The sequence below is a fragment of the Suncus etruscus genome, chromosome 14, assembly GCF_024139225.1.
Source record: "Suncus etruscus isolate mSunEtr1 chromosome 14, mSunEtr1.pri.cur, whole genome shotgun sequence".
Taxonomy (NCBI): Eukaryota; Metazoa; Chordata; class Mammalia; order Eulipotyphla; family Soricidae; genus Suncus; species Suncus etruscus.
Genome location: NC_064861.1, coordinates 66,419,620 through 66,436,232, shown reverse-complemented (window position 1 = coordinate 66,436,232; position 16,613 = coordinate 66,419,620). Strand labels below are relative to the sequence as shown.

Sequence of the window (16,613 nt, the reverse complement as noted above, 5' to 3'; positions counted from 1 at the left end):
AGGTTACAGCCCACAGCAAATCAACCTGTATATCACTGCAGCAAGCAGGACCAGGCGCAGCGCAGCGCAGCTTTAGGCCGGGCAAGCGGAAGAGGCGTGGCCACTGAGAGTCTCTAGTACCCAACGACCAATCAGAATCTGGGGGCGGGGCGGAGAATGCCCGCGGTAAAAGACTTGTCCCACCCTCCCTGCTTAACAATTGGTGGGTTGTGAAATTCTGGCCCCGCGATTGGTGAGACTGCCTCTCTCTTCTCCAATGGAAACGAAGCCGAAGCGGGGGGGGGGGGAATGGGCGGAAGCAGCATGGCGTGGAGACATCTGAAAGTGAGTCTAGAATGCGGGGTCTTGGGGGTGGCTGGGAGGGACTGCGAGGTACCGTGTGTGTGTGTGCATGCGGTCATCGTGCATGAAGGACTCATCTCTGGAGATGCTGATTTGGGTCAGCACACCTGGATCGACTCACAGTCCCGCACTGGGGAGTTTAGTGAAGTCTTGGAACCCCAAATCTTGTGTGAGCGTCTGTGCACTAGCTAAGTTGGAGTGAGGTTACTCTACAACAGTGCTTCTCAATTCTTTTCTGTCATGCCCCCCTAGGAAGAAGAAAACATTTTTCGCTCCCCCCTGCGACTGTAAATAGTATCTTTATTAAAAAAAAAACTTTAACCTGCAAAGCAAAAATATATAAAATAATTTGATCTGATTTTTTAATCAGAGGTGATGTCTGGATGATACAGGGGTCTCAAACTCGCGGCCCGTTTGCGGCCCTCCGTACAACATTTTGTGGCCCTGCCCTAGAGGAATCTTTTTTGTTTTGTTTTGTTTTAGTTGTTTGGGTCACACCCCCCAATGTTCAAGGCTTACTACTGACTTTGCACTCAAGGATCACCTCGACTTTGCCTCCTGCGGCCCCCAGGTAAATTGAGTTTGAGATCCCTGGACGAGCACGTTTTGCAATGCATAGCTTTTCAAAGCGGGGTTTGAAGCAGGACACAGCAACTCTCAGCTCCAGAGACATACAGAGACATAAGCACAGGGCTTAGCTTGTTGAGAACCACTGCATCCTCCGACAAGATACCAGCATTTGGAGATACAATTTCCCTGCAATGCTTTCCCACATCTGGAGGAGAGCAGAAACAAGGCTATGAAAACTTGAGCTACTTTCAGCGTTAGAATCCTTAGAGGCATTTCTACCCATCTCACTCACCTCCTCGTTTACGGTTCTCCCTACTGTGATTAACTAAGCAGTGCTTAGGGGTCTTTTGGGACCACTCCTGATGCTAGTAAGTCAATTGGACTGGACCGTTCACTGTTAGTACCTGATGATATAGTGCTTCTTGGGTCCAGTGTATCTGGGGGCCACCAGGATTGTGGTTGATGGTACTTGGGTGAAAGTATGCAGTGCCAGAGATTTAAATTGGGACCTTCTATATGCAAGGCATGTATTCGTGGACCCTAAACCTTGGCCCAGGCCCTAGTCCTAACTATGGTTATGAAACACTGAATCAAGTGATATGTGGGAGCCAGAGAGATAGTACAGCAGGTAGGGCATTTGTCTTTCATGCAGCCAATCTGGGTTCAATCCCCAGCATCCCATATGGTCCCCTGAACACTTCCAGGAATAATTTCTGAGTTCAGAGCCAGGAGTAACCCCTGAACACTGCTGATGCAGCCCCCAATGAAACACATATGCAACACAATGAAACAGAGAGAGAGAGAGAGAGAGAGAGAGAGAGAGAGAGAGAGAGAGAGAGAGAGAGAGAGAGAGAGAGAGAGAGAGAGAGAGAGAGAGAGAGAGAAGAATAGCCACAGAGCTTTTTCCACTTACAGGTACCAGAAACATAAATAAGATCAAGCACAACTAATAGAAAGCATAATAAACCATGAAATTTGAATAATTGTTACCTTTTTTCATTTAACTTAACTTTATATTTAATGGAATGCCTGAACAAGTTCATTTTTTATCATGTCTGTGTTTAACAACCAGATTGTTAAAGGTCTGAAAGTTGAGCAAATGTCTCTTGCACACAACTCATTTGAGTTGGGCCACGTATATACCTCACCTCTAAAATGTTGAGCATAATCCTTAATAATGGCATCTCTGCTTAGCAGCCAGCTCAAGAAAGACCCAGTAGAGGACTCGAAAATTTTACACACATTTGTTTAGGGCGCCAAGAGAAGTACCTCAAGTCTTGGTCAGATCAGGGCTCATGGTTCCGGTCTCAAGAAAATGCAGTTAAAGCAGCCTTTGGTCTAAGAGAAGCAGTACTAGATGGGACTTAATGGAAGGATGAAAGAAATACTTTTAAATCTGCTGGATCAAAAATATTTATTTTTACAATTGTAATACCCTATGCTCTTGCAAAACTTGAGAATATAGACATACTCATGTATGATAGTGAGAAATAAACAGGCATAACTTATTGGAAAGTCATTTTGGGAACAGATATCAAGAACCTTCAAAAGGATTATGCTCTTGAAACCAACAATTCCTCAGGCTATCCTAAAGGATGCAACACTTAATTTACATAAACTTTCCATACAAAGATGTTCATCTCTATGGTCTTTGTGGGAGTGACTTGAGAATCGGCTCAGACATTGAGTTGTGAGAGACTAAGCAAGTAAATGATGGTCTGTGGATTGAATACTAAACAGACATTACAAATGATGCCTGGAAATTGGGAAAACAATATATTCAGTATCATCAAACATGTACAAGATAAACTCAAAGCTCATGCACAGGAAAAGAAAAAATGTTTGGAAGGAAATATAATTTTTTTTTTTTTTTTTTTTTTGGTTTTTGGGCCACACCCGGTAACGCTCAGGGGTTACTCCTGGCTATGCGCTCAGAAGTCGCTCCTGGCTTGGGGGACCATATGGGACACCGGGGGATCGAACCGCGGTCCGTCCAAGGCTAGCGCAGGCAAGGCAGGCACCTTACCTCTTGTGCCACCACCCGGCCCATCCATATTGATTCTTACTCTTTGATTTCACACAGACTTTGTCCTCACCCCCATTCCTTGGGCGTCTTTTATTCTCTTTACGGAGAGAACCTTTATACTTTTTCCTCCTTATACTGCTTCCTATGTAAGCAACTCTTATTTATTCTTTAAACAGCAGTTTAAGTAATTTTTTTTAAGGATTCTTTTCTGTGCCTGGAGGTTACCTATGCTAGTATGTTTTTCCATTATCCTATGCTTTTTTTTTTCTAGCAAAGATTATTTTATGTGTTCATGGTCATTGGCGCATGTAATTGTCTCTCATGCAATTGTAATCTCCTTGGGGTCAGGAATTCCATGGATGAACTCACAATTGAGTACTTAATTAACATTTGATGAAGTATTAGTAATGTACTGTGCCCCCAAATACAGTTTTCCCTCAATTTATTAGGCAGTCAAATTCTTGGAAAAGTCAATGTACAGGAAAATGTGGTAGAAATAGTTTATTTGTTGTTTTTTGTTTTTGTTGTTTTGGGGGGAGATACACCCGGTGGTGCTTAAGACTCCTTGCTCTGTGCTCAGGGATCACTCTTGGTGGTTCTCAGGGGACTTTAGGGGGTGGTGGAGATAAAACTTGGATCAGCAGACTGCAAGGCAACCACCATCTATGCTGTACTATCTCTCTAGCCCAGCAATAGTTTATGTTTATATGCTGAAATATTATTGGGTTCTAGACAAATTAATATGAATAGGATTTCTCTCTCTGTGTGTGTAACCTAGAGTGTATGTGTGTGTGTGTGTGTGTGTGTGTGTGTGTGGTGTAACCTAGTGAATATCAGTAGGAAGTTCAGAAGACCTAAAGGGCAAGGACAAGGATAGTTCACTCATCAGATTGTAAGGCAATGGACATCTATTGCCTGTTTGCCCTACTGTAACCCTGTCCCCTCTGAAATCTCTGGCATGTGTCTAGGTGCTGGAGTTTCAGCAGGACTCGAACTGATGGAGGTTAGCAGGAAGCCAGGGGCATCATTTATCAGGACATGTCATCTGCTAGCTGGGTTTGGGGGAAGGCTGCAGAGGTGTCACTGTCTGTCTGATACTCTGTTCCAGCAGCGGGCCTGGGATGCTGTGGCTGTCCTGGGAGGCGGAGGGCTCCTCTTCGCCTCATACTTGGCAGCTACAGGGGACGAGCATTTCTATGCCAAACACCTGATGCCCACTCTGCAGAGGCTGCTGGACCCTGAGTCCGCACACAGGCTTGCTGTGCGCTGCACGTCCCTGGGGCTCGTTCCACAATCCAGCTTCCAAGACTCAGACATGCTGGTAGGTACTCTTGCAGCCATTGGGGGGCAGGAGGTAAGCTGAGTCTTATGTTAGCTCCAATGCCAATCTCTCCTCCTCATGCTGGGACTCACCTGAAAAACACATGCTGAGCCTCACTCTGTCTTTGTCTCTGCAGGAAGTAAGGGTCCTGGGCCAGAAATTCCGCAATCCCATAGGAATTGCTGCAGGATTTGATAAGCATGGGGAAGCCGTGGATGGGCTTTATAAGATGGGCTTTGGGTTTGTGGAGATTGGAAGTGTTACCCCCAAACCTCAGGAAGGAAACCCCAAGCCCAGGGTTTTCCGCCTCCCCGAGGACCAGGCTGTGATTAACAGGTAAGCAGACAGCACGGGTCATGGGCACTTTTTTCCTGTAGGGCACTCGGACCTCAGAGCTGCTGCCTTTCTGTTGTGCCATGTGGACACCTGCTTGGGATCTTGATGAGCATCTGCCAGGACCCTGCAGGAAGGCAGACTTGTGGCTTCAGAGTGACTTGTACCCACCTGTGCAGGCTGGGTGTACCCCAAGCTTGAGCATAAAGCGTCACCAAGGGACGCTTATCTGTCAGTGTTGGGCTTTAGTGCCTGTGGCTTTAGTGCACTGTCCAGGAGGAATGGGAGGGCAACCCAATGGCTCTGGTTGGGGCTCACATGTGACTTTACATGTTCTACCTTAAAATAGTCAAAGAGGGGCTGGAGGGATAACACAGAAGCTAGGGCGCTGCCTTGCATGCAACTATCCAGGGTTAGATCTTCAACATCCTATATGGTCTCCTGAGCCTGTCAGGAATCATTCCTGAGAACAGAGCCAGGAATAAGTCCTGAGCACAGCCAGGTGTGACCCCAAAACAAAAAACATAGTCGAAGAAAATAAGTGAAACTTAATACAGTCAAATGATTATTGGTATAATCATTACTATACCACTTATTCCAAAACATTCTAAATAGTATTTCAACATATGACATAGACACACACATTAGCGTCTCTGCCTTGTTTGACATGAACCCATACTTGAGAGCTCAGTGAGACTGGGGCACGGGAACCCCACTTCTGCATCACCTTCAGCCTGCGGCAGAGCGGGGGACAACTTAGATAGGAGCACAGGTACTTGCACAGAGAGGCCCTTCAGACACATCGAAGTCTTATCTCTGTTATCCTTGAGGAAATCCTGCAGGGAAAATGAGGATGTTTCCACTTTAGGTGACAGATGTTTACAAGCCCCTGAGGGAGACACCGAGGAATGTCCTGGGCTCACTGGTGGCTTTTGGGAGACCGAGCTGGTGGGGGCCATTGCATCTGCCTGGCCCCTTGACTGTTGGTTCAGAAATGGAACCGGGCTGACCACATACAAGGCAGGTGTCCTAATTCCTGTCCTGTCTCTCCAGTTTCTTTTCCATTTTTTTTGGTATGTTTTTTGTTTTTATGCCTCAGCTAGTGCTGCTCAGGGTTACTCCTGGCTTAACGCTCAGGAATCACACCTGGTGGGCCTGGGGGACGTTATGGGATGCTGACCTGGGTAGGCTGAGTGCAAGACAAGTGCCCTACCCACTGTGATTTTCTCTGGCCCCTCATCTCTTTCATTGTGAAAGGTTACAGGCCGTGGAGCCTCTTTGCAAAGCCCATGGAAGCTCTGACGTGTTTCCCCTTGTGCTTCACTCCAGGTACGGATTTAACAGCCATGGCCTCACGGTGGTGGAGCGCAGGCTACATGCCAGGCAGCAGAAGCAGGCCAGGCTTACAGAAGGTAACGCGGGACACAGTGGGGAGTGTTGGAAGGAAATGTGGGAGAAACATCTAGATGTTCCAGTTAAATCATCATCATGATTGAGCAAGGGGCTAAAACACTCTAGGACTGAGGACTCCTTTTTTTATAGAGAGTTTTGAATCTCACCACAGTCTCCAGCAGTATAACCAAGCTGCACACTTCAGCACAGACACTATTTCTGTCTTGAACTCATGCTGTAGCCTTCCTGGGGCCACTGAGGCACGAGCTATGCCTGAGCGCCCTCTTCCTGCATCTCATTCTTTGCTAGTTCTGAATACACTGCCCTTTGGATAGAGAAGAGTTACTGGTTAGATCAAAGAAGCACAAGCAAGATGATTGTGATCACGTGGCCTACTCCTAAATAAGGGGTGCTATTCCTGGAGCCTGGGGAACTCATTTGCTTGGTCAGACATTTAGATAACTGTGCATGCTTCAGGGCGGCCTTGGCTATCAGGTCTTTTTGCAGTACCCTTTTGTGATTTTCCTCAGGACACCTGGTGGCTGCTGGTAGTCTGTGTTGTCCTCACCAAACCTTCTTAGACACCCTCTGGGGTTGTGCAAGGACGTGGCCACTTTCTTTTTTGGGGGGAGGGGGTTATACCCAGCAGTGCTCACAAGTTTCTCCTGGCTCTGCACTCAGGAATTACTCCTGGTAAGTTTTGGGGACCATGTGGGATGCCAGGGATTGAACCCAGGTCAGCTGCATGCAAGGCAAAATGCCTAACCCGCTATGCTATTGCTCTGGCCCCAAATGCAGCCACTTGCTTTCTGATTCCTTCTGGAACTCCTTCCAGACATTTCATGTTTAGTCTCCATAGAGATTATGGGCTGAGAAAAGCCCATGGTATGGGCACCATATCAGGCAGGAGGCCAGAAATATGTTCTTATTTGGGGAGAGGCCAGGGCCTGGTCTGCAGGTCTCTAGCAGGACCTCTGCTGCTCTACACATTTTCCCCTTGGGGGCCCATTGTAGGTGAGAATAGGACTTGCATGGTCTGTCCTTCTCTGCTCCCTCTCTGCTTCCCTTTCCTTCTCCCACTTGCCCAAACTCTTCTCTCACCCAGCCCCTCAACCCCACTTGAGTATCAATGTCAATGACACGAAGTTCATGAAGCCAAGCCCATAGCTGGCCTCTGCACTTAGTGTTCCCAGCTTAGAGCTAGCAACTGTGCCCAGGAACGTGAGATTCCAAACGCTTTGGTGCCCTCTGGGGGAGAGTCACTTAGCAACTTCTGTCCAATTTCAACATTTTGTCCATTAAAAAAGATGGTGACTAAGGAAAGAGCCCTTAGCTCCATGAAGAGTTGATGCTCTTTCTGGCCATTTTACCTGCATGGAAAAACTTATGCGTGGTCTTTGCTTGATGTGGGAAGCTTAGGGATGTTGCTAAGGAACTCAGATTAATTGGGTTCCAAACCCTTCAGTGCATATGGGCCAGAGCAATATTACAGTGGAGAGGGCACTTATCTTGTACACAGCTGACCCAGGCTCAACTCCTGGCATCCCATGTGGTCCTCTGAGCCCCACCAGGAGTGATCCCTGAACACAGAGCCAAGAGTCAGCCCTGAGCACTGTTGGGTATAGCCCTCAAACAGACAGACAAACCCTTTAAACTGGTGCCACTGAGATGTCTTCCTTAGGGACTGGACCAGTGGGTCTTTTCATGTTGTTCTTGGAACTTCCTATACCGGATGCTTTTTTGTTGGGTAACACAATGTCCTAGTGGTGTTTCTAGCCATTGTGCAGCGAGTCACTGGTGCTGCAGATGTACCATTGGCCTGTGATGACATTGTGGAAACTCCATTCTGACAGGCTGTGGTCTCTTACAACCTGTATTAGAAATGGATTTTTCTGAAAGTTAAAGCAATAAGTTCCCATCTCTTCCCCTCCCCCCCAGGAATCAGTCCTGAGGCTCAGGTGGGGGGGCATATGGGATGTCTGGGATTGAACCCAGGCATGTGCAAGGCAAATGCTCTCCCTGCTGTGCTCTGATCCGTAGTCCCTGCTTTTATTTATTTATTTATTTATTTTGGTTTTTGGATCACACCCAGCAGCATTCAGGGGTTACTCTTAGCTCTATGCTCAGAAATCACTCCAGTCAGGCTCAGGGGACCATATGGGATGCCAGGATATGAACCACCGTCCATCTGCATGCAAAGCAAATGCCCTACCTTCATGTTATGTTTCCGGCCCTAGTCCCTGCTTTTAAATTAAGATGCCAGTGTACCTACTGTGCAGATAATTCAAGACTAGTCAGTTGATTCAAGACTAACAAGCGTTGGGGCCAGAGAGATAGCACAGCGGTAGAGATTTGCCTTGCAAGCAGCCGATCCAGGACAGATGGTGGTTCGAATCCCAGCATCCCATATGGTCCCCCATGCCTGTCAGGAGTGACTTCTGAGTGCAGAGCCAGGAACAACCCCTGAAATAGCATGAAATAGTCCCCATCCCCAGCACTATTAGTTTTTGTCTCTCTTTAGCTGTACAACATTTAGAACATTTAACCAGGCATTTGCAGGGGTCAGAGCAATAGCACAGTGGTCGGGCGTTTGCCTTGCACATGGCCAAGGAGGGACCGGAGTTCGATCCCGGCACCCCATATGGTTTCCTGACCCTGCCAGGAGAGATTTACACCTGAGTAACGCCAAAAACAAACAGACAAAAAAAAAAAAAAACAAAAAAACAAAACAAAACCCAAAACAAACACCAGGACGTTTCCACAGATTTCTCTGCATTAAATCAGAAACTTCCTGATGTTTGCTGATGAGGTGGCACACATTCTGGCCCACACAGGCTTTCATGTTTGGGTATTTGGAGCTAGTGCAGGCAAACTGACCCACAGAGGAGGGGGAGGACGAGGGCTGTTTAATTCAAGCCAAATTTAATATTGTTGCCTGGGGGACTGGAAAGGTAGAACTGGAGGTAAGGTGGTTGCTTGCATGTGGCTGGGCATGGTTTAATCCTCGGCACCCCCCTCTACCTCTACTTCTATCTCTCTGAACACCACCAGGAGTGATCACTGAGCATAGCCAATCAGGTATGACCAAAAACAAACTTAAAAAACAAAAAAGTATGGGGCTGAAGAGGTGGTGCAAGCGGTAGGGCATTTGCCTTGCATGCGCTGACCTAGGACAGACCATGGTTCAATCCCCCAGTGTCCCATATGGTCCCCCAAGCCAGGAGCGATTTCTGAGCCCCTAGCCAGGAATGATCCCTGAGCAGGGATGACGGTGGCCCAAAAACCAAAAAAAAAAAATAGTTGTATGGAAACAGCATCTTGCAATATTGACAGATGGGATGCCACTGGGAATAAACCTGGGGAAGAACAAGACGTCGGAGGATGCTGCCTCAGACTATGCGGAGGGGGTTCGAGTCCTGGGCCATTTGGCCGACTACCTGGTGGTGAACGTTTCCAGTCCCAACACTGCTGGTCTGCGCAACCTTCAGGGAAAGAGTGAGCTGCGCCGCCTGCTGGCCAAGGTGCGTAATTACATCACACTCAACCAATTTGTCATCACAAATTTAGGTTTTTTTGGGGGGGTGCGGTGGGGGGGTCACACCGGCGACGCTCAGGGGTTACTCCTGGCTCTGAGCTCAGAAATCACCCCTGGCAGGCTTGGGGGACCACATGGGATGCTGGGATTCAGACCACCGCCCGTCCTGGGTCGGCTAGTGCAAGGCAAACGCCCTTCCGGTGTGCTATCTCTCCCTTCCATTCCCATTTTGGTTTTGTTCAGTCTATTCATTCTGCTTCGGGGTCACTGTTGTACTTAATGTCTGGATCCATTAGGATGCCTCACTATGTCTTAAAATCCCATTATGGTAGTGATTGCGCACACTAGTGATTAACTGCTTTGTAATTAATCCTGCTGTTAATCCACAAGGTCCATGAGGATAGGGCTCTGGACTACTTCTCTGGCCTTATGTGAGTGAACGACAATTTTTTTTGTTTGTTTATTTGTTTTTGGGCCACACCCGGCAGTGCTCAGGGGTTACTCCTGGCTGTCTGCTCAGAAATAGCTCCTGGCAGGCACGGGGGACCATATGGGACACCGGGACTCGAACCAGCCACCTTTGGTCCTGGATTGGCTGCTTGCAAGGCAAACGCCGCTGTGCTGTCTCTCCGGGCCCTGAACGACATTTTTTAAATAAAGTTTTAAGTTGAATCACCATGAGATACACAGTGAGTTGTTCTGTTCATGATTGAGGTGTATTTTGTTTTTGTTTTTTGGGCACACCCAGTGGTGCTCAGGAATTTACTCTTGGTTAGTCTTGGCTCTTCACTCAGAAATCACTCCTGGAAGGCTTGGGGGACGATATGGGATTCTGGGATAGAACCCAAGTCAGCTTTGTGCAGGTAAATGCCCTCCCTGCTATTCTATCGCTCCAGTTCCATCATTGAATTTTAGTAGATTTCTATGGAACTTTCCCTTTAGATTTCTTGTGATACTACTGGCCTGAATGTACTATAAAATTATGGGGAGTTCAGGATTTATAGATCTGAAACAAATTTGGTGACTTGACAATTTGTAAGGTTAAATTGTGGAACTGAGGGCCCGGAGAGATAGCACAGCAGCGTTTGCCTCGCAAGCAGCCGATCCAGGACCAAAGGTGGTTGGTTCGAATTCCGGTGTCCCATATGGTCCCCCGTGCCTGCCAGGAGCTATTTCTGAGCAGACAGCCAGGAGTAACACCTGAGCACCGCCGGGTGTGACCCAAAAACCAAAAAAAAAAAAAAAAAATTGTGGAACTGAGTATTGAGTATTTCTGTCAGAGGGTTTGGGTGTAATGCTGGGCTGTTACAGCTCATGCAGAAAGGGGGAATTTGCTCCCCATTTCTTCCTAAAAATGCCCCAGAGGGATCACCTTGGATCAGGTTACAGGGGAGAGTTGGCCTTAGATGGCTGCTTACTTTTCTTTCTTTTTATGGGGGCCATACTTGGCGGCAGCGCTTAGGGGTTTACTCATAACTCTGCACTCAGAAATCACTCCTAGCAGATTTGGGGGACCATATGGGGATCAGCCCAGGTTGGCTACATACTAGGCAGTTGCCTACCTGCTGTGCTATCGCCTCTGGCCCCAATTTTCTTTGGAAGCTTGGTAGAGGAGTAGGGCCGTTTTTTGCTGGGAAGAAGGCAGGTATGTATGGGCTCAGCTCCACATTTTGGAATCTTTAACATCACCCAATGCTTTGCTTTCTGTTTGGGTTTCTGCTGGCCACACAGATCCGTGGCTCCGGGCCTGGCTGTGTGGGAGTTTGCTCTTAGGGGCCCCTTCTCTGCTTCTGTCCAGGTGCTGCAGGAGAGAGAGGCCTTAAAGCAAGCACACAAGCCAGCAGTGCTAGTGAAGATCGCGCCCGACCTCACGGCCCGAGACAAGGAGGACATTGCCAGTGTGGTACGAGAGGTAAAATGGACTGCTTTGGTCACCATAGTGTCACTTGGGTGTCAATGTCTCGGCTGTGGTATGTGCTTTGTATGGCGGGAGCCTCAGGTTCGATCCTGCTGCTGGAGGTGACCTGAAAGCCAAACGCATGAACCTGGAGTGAGTGTCCAGGTTTTCAGACGGGAGTTTGTTTCTCTGTAGCCTCTGGGCCTCAGGCCTGTAAGGAGGAAGAGGAAGGTAAAAGGTCTGACAGGCGCTGTTCTGAGCACAAGGCACCTGAGTGTCCTCAGAAGCTCACAGGCCCTGGGTTGTGACGCCTGGTCATTAAATATCAGTTGAGGCTCCTTTTGACACTTGTTGGGGAGCCCAAGAAGAGTGGGGACAGCCTTGTTTCGGGGGCTCTGGCCTCCTGGCCCAGAAGCTTTTGGGAACCCATCCTGACCTGATTCTCTTTCTTCACCCCCAACTGCAGCTGGGAATCGACGGACTCATTGTCACCAACACCACTGTGAGCCGCCCTGCCAGCCTCCAGGGCGCCCTGCGCTCTGAAAGCGGGGGACTGAGCGGGCAGCCTCTGCGGGATCTGTCCACACAGACCATCCGGGAGATGTATGCGCTCACACAAGGCAAGAATCCCGCATCGTGGCTGCAGTGTGTGCGGGGCCAGGCTCTGGGGCTCAGGGGAAGGGAATGGTAGCCCGGTCACTGGATGCCCCTCACCGGAGACCTGTGCTGTTCCACAGGCAGAGTCCCCATCATTGGGGTGGGTGGCGTGAGCAGCGGGCAGGACGCACTGGAGAAGATCCGAGCGGGCGCCTCGCTGGTGCAGCTGTACACAGCACTTACCTACCAGGGCCCGCCCGTGGTGGGCAAGGTCAAGCGGGAGCTGCAGGCCCTGCTGAGGTAAGTGAGCCCCGGCTTAGGGCTGGGGAGGGAGTCGGTACACCTTCTGGCCCATGGGTCTCAAAGCCTGATTCCAGGCAATGTTGCTGCCAAACTCAACAAACTCGAGTGAAGCTTGCTCTGGCTCCTCTGTGAGAGGTGGAGGAATCCCGAATTCCCATAGTGTGGCTGCTGTGACCCTCCTCAGTTGTCTTTCTGGGGGCTGCTGTGGGGGGCCACGGCTACCAGTCAGAGCAGCCCCTCATTCACTTTCACTGCGCCCTTTGTGCTTGGTCTTTCTAGGGAGCAAGGTTTCACCCGAGTCACTGATGCCATTGGAGCTGACCACCGGACGTGAGGGCTTGGCTGCTGGGTGCCTGATCTGGAACCTTTCCCTGAGGCAGGCGGACGTTTGTGACCCAAGAGCAAGAGGAGGGAGCAGCTGTGTCTCCCTAGAACTTCCTTCTTGGAGCCAACCCAGAGTTGTTCACACAGTCTGTGCCTTCCCTGGCATTGTGACTCGTGGCCAGAGTTGAGCCCAGATTCTTGACTCTTGTGAGAACTGTTGCCCCATTTGTGGGGTCCTGTTTACTCCTTTGTTGGGTATTTGTGTATCCTCACAGAGCTCCCAGAATGAGAAATTGATACCCATCCCGTTGTCCCCTTTTTGGGGGGAGATCTTGGTAATATTTATCCGTAGCAAATAATCCGCACAGACTGGAGAGTTAAGGGGCAAAAGGTTGGGCAAAGAGAGTCATTTGTCAGCCTACTACCAGCTCCAAAAAACACCTGGATCCAGCCAGTAAACTCTGCCAAAAGACCCTGGACGCCTCGCTCCCAAACTATTTACTCAGCTCTCAACAGCGCCCCCTCCTGGAAGGTCAAGGTGGGACAACAGGCAAAGAATAATCTTATGGAAATATTTTCCTATACTACAAGAACCTTGACTGCTTGTGTGGGAAATAAAGCCCTTTGGGGACTGGAGCAATAGCACAGTGGGGAGGGCACTTGCCTTCTATGTGGCCAGCCAGGGTTCCACCCCGGCATCCCAGACGGTCTTCCCCCCCACAAGCACCACCTTATTTATTGATTTATTGATTTATACCTGAGTGCAGAACCAGGAGCAATCTATGAGCTGGTCTCTCTCATCCTCCTTTCGGTCCTAGTTCTGTTTTGGAGATAGTTGAGACACGGATCAGAGTTGCAAGAATGGAGAGCTTGGGGCTTTCTGTCCTCACCCGAGTCTTCACATTGTACAGGAGGGCGCAACTCGTGGTTCAGTGTTCTGGTGCTTGTGCTCCACATGAGCAGGCCCAGATCATCTGACCCTGCTATTCTGATTCCCTGAGTACTGCTTGGAGTGGCTCCTGAGCATTGAGCTGGGAGCAGCTGCTGAGGATTGCTAGATATGGCCCAAGCAGCAAACAGAGGCCCCAGTATTCCCTGGATCACCCCCTTAGAACCCCTTTCCAAATAGGGTTCCAATCATTTGGAGGTGCTGGGACTTAGTACCAGTGAGTAGCTATGGGGAGACCCAGTTCAGCTAATGACGGGGCATGTGCTGGCTGCCCCTGTTCTTTACTATCTGGGGTTTGGGTGCTCTTGCACTCAGTGCTCAAGTATGAGCCTCAGAAAGAACGTTGAGAAGTGCCAAGCTGCTGAGGATGCCAAGGCAGGAGCAGTAGGTTGGCTTTCTGTGCTTACTGACTCAATCTTCCTCGTGTGTAGTGGACACGGACTGTCAGTCTGGGTCTCTGCCTGTGCTGCTCTCCTCTATTGTTGTGATGTTACACACACACACACACACACACAGAGCCTGGTGCACTCATGGTTCTGCTGAGTATAACACTCCTTGTCAAATGCTTGTGCACTATACTAGCCTTGAAAAGAAATGGAAGAAAGGCCTAGTATATATATGACACTCCATCCCCAGAAACCTGGATATGCATTCTTCTCCAATGTACATGGGTCATTCTCTAGCATTGACCACATGCTAGCACATAAAACATACCTCCATAAAATCAAGAGGATAGAAATTTTGCAGACTACCTTTGCTGACCACAAGGCTCTGAAATTAGACGTGAATTACAAAGGGACATAGAAGAAAAACTTTACAACTGGAAATTAAACAGCCTACTACTGAACAACAAGAGGGTCTGAGATGAAATCAAAGAGAAAATAAAAACTTTCCTGGAAACAAATGACAATGAAGACACAAACTATCAGAATCTATGGGGCACAGCAAAAACGGTACTGAGAGGAAAATTTATAGCTTTGCAAGCACACATCAGGAAGGAAAAGGGGCATACTTGAATAGCTTAATGACACAGTTTATAAAGTTAGAATATGATCAACAAAAGGAACCAAAAATAGGTAGACAGAAGGAAATAAAGCTTAGAGCAGACATCAATGAAGTGGAAACTCAAGAAAACAATGCGAAAGATCAATGAAAGTAGAAGTTGGTTCTTTGAAAAAAATTAACAAGATTGATAGACCACAGGCAAAACTCACAAAGAAAGAGAAACTTGATAACCCATATCAGAAATGAAAAGGGGGAGATCACAGATATTGCAGAGATTCAAAGGGTAATCAGGGACTACTTTGAGAAATTCTATGCCACTAAACATGAGAATCTGGAAGAAATGGATAAATTCTTGGACTCATAACCTTCCACGGTTGAATAAGGAGGATGTAGCATATCTGAACACCCCCATCACTATTGAAAAAAATTAAAACGGTAATCAAATGTGTGCCCAAAACAAAAGCTCAGGCCCATATGGATTGACTAATGAATTTTTCAAACCTTTCAAGAGGAACTGCTACCAATCCTGGCTAGGCTCTTTCATGAAATTGAAAAAACAGGAGCACTTCCAAACAGCTTTTATGAAGTCAACATCACCTTGATACCAAAACCATACAGAGATGCTGCCAAAAAAATGAAAAGTATAGACCAATATCCCCGATGAACACAGATGCAAAGATCCTCAACAAAACCCTGGCAAATAGGATCCAATGCCTCATCAAGATCATTCCTTACAATTAAGTAGGTTTCATCCCAGGAATGCAAGGATGGTTTAACATCCAGAAAAAAAAAAAAAGAATGCTTGTGCACATGCTGTTGGCTGCTTGCCAGTCACATCCCAAGTTGTAGGGCTCACGAACCTCGCAGTGATGTGGCTAGAGGCGGTGCCCAGGGACAACTGAGCTCTAGGCACAAGAAGCAGTACCCGAAGCCGCAGCGTGTGACTGTTGGATTCCCCACCCGCATCTGCTACGAAGCTGCCTCCTGATTCTTCTACAAGAGGGGTTTGCTAGTTTTAATTTATTGAGAGAATACCTACTTTTTATAAATTTGGGGGGGGGTTTTGGGACACACCTGGTGGGCTCAGGGATTACTCACGGTGGTGCCCAGCATGTTGAGGACGAACCCAAGCCAGCAAGTTCAAGGCAAGTGACCTGGCTGCTCAGCTATCACTTCAGCCCAATAATACTTGCTCTTCAGGTGGAATAGCAGAGCTCCTCACATAAGTTTTCCATCTCTTATTGCCTTCATGTAATTAATTCCCAAGTAATTGCAGTTAAATTTTATATTAGGGGCCAGAGTGATAGCACAGTGGTAGGGCATTTGCCTTGCACACATTTGACTGGGTTTGATCCCTGGAATCCCATAGGATCCCCTGAGAGTGACTGGATGTGACCCACCTAAAAAAAGTATCAGTATAATTTTTCTGGATTCTTGTAGGTGTAGATACGAGTAACATTCCAGACAGTGTTGCCCGGCTAGGGAATTAATTGTTCTAATCCATGTTGTAATGATTGTAATGAGACAACTTAGAAGGAAATGATGCTATGCAAGGACTGGCCATTAAGTGGTTTCAGGCATCAACTGGAGGCTTTGAGCAGGATTCTCCAGGGGTTAGGGGGCTGCCGGAGTACAAAGAAAGCACTGTGTCATATGAGAGAAGATTGCTGATATGAGTGAGGCCCATAGTCCCCAATGTCTAAGTGTAGGTTTCTTACAAGCCAGCATATTCTGCTACCTGACAACATAGCCCTCAGAGCCAGGCTGTCAGCGTGACCACACTCTTTCCCATGGTCTTAAGTTGGCTCCGTGATACCTGGAGCAGGGAACCCAGAACATCGTCAACTGCCAGAGAACCAGGAAGCAGGAACTAATAAATAAACATTGTGTTGAAGCACCAACTTTGTGCTATTTCCATAACATTAAAAAATAGGTAAACATCCACGTTCCCACTGGCAAGGAGCCCCATCCTTGCCTTCCTCCAATTTTTTTTTTCTGAAATTTAAACAGAGAAAAAGC

The 16,613-nt window shown here is 48.0% G+C and overlaps 1 protein-coding gene across 1 annotated transcript; it reads left to right on the top strand.

Annotated features, from left to right (window-relative positions):
* Positions 1-303: 303 nt before the first annotated feature.
* Positions 304-12,743, top strand: DHODH (dihydroorotate dehydrogenase (quinone)). Its single transcript, XM_049787434.1, has 9 exons — positions 304-372; positions 4,047-4,259; positions 4,396-4,595; positions 5,922-6,004; positions 9,318-9,505; positions 11,318-11,431; positions 11,883-12,036; positions 12,154-12,313; positions 12,596-12,743. Exons 1-9 carry the CDS (start codon positions 304-306, stop codon positions 12,648-12,650), a joined length of 1,236 nt encoding a protein of 411 aa, XP_049643391.1. The 3' UTR covers positions 12,651-12,743.
* Positions 12,744-16,613: the final 3,870 nt, after the last annotated feature.

Coding starts and splice junctions, on each gene's coding strand:
- DHODH (XM_049787434.1), top strand. CDS start 304: ATGGCGTGGAGACATCTGAAAGTGAGTCTAGAATGCGGGGTCTTGGGG. Junction 9,506..11,317: donor TGCGCCGCCTGCTGGCCAAG/GTGCGTAATTAC, acceptor GCTTCTGTCCAG/GTGCTGCAGGAGAGAGAGGC. Junction 12,037..12,153: donor GATGTATGCGCTCACACAAG/GCAAGAATCCCG, acceptor GCTGTTCCACAG/GCAGAGTCCCCATCATTGGG.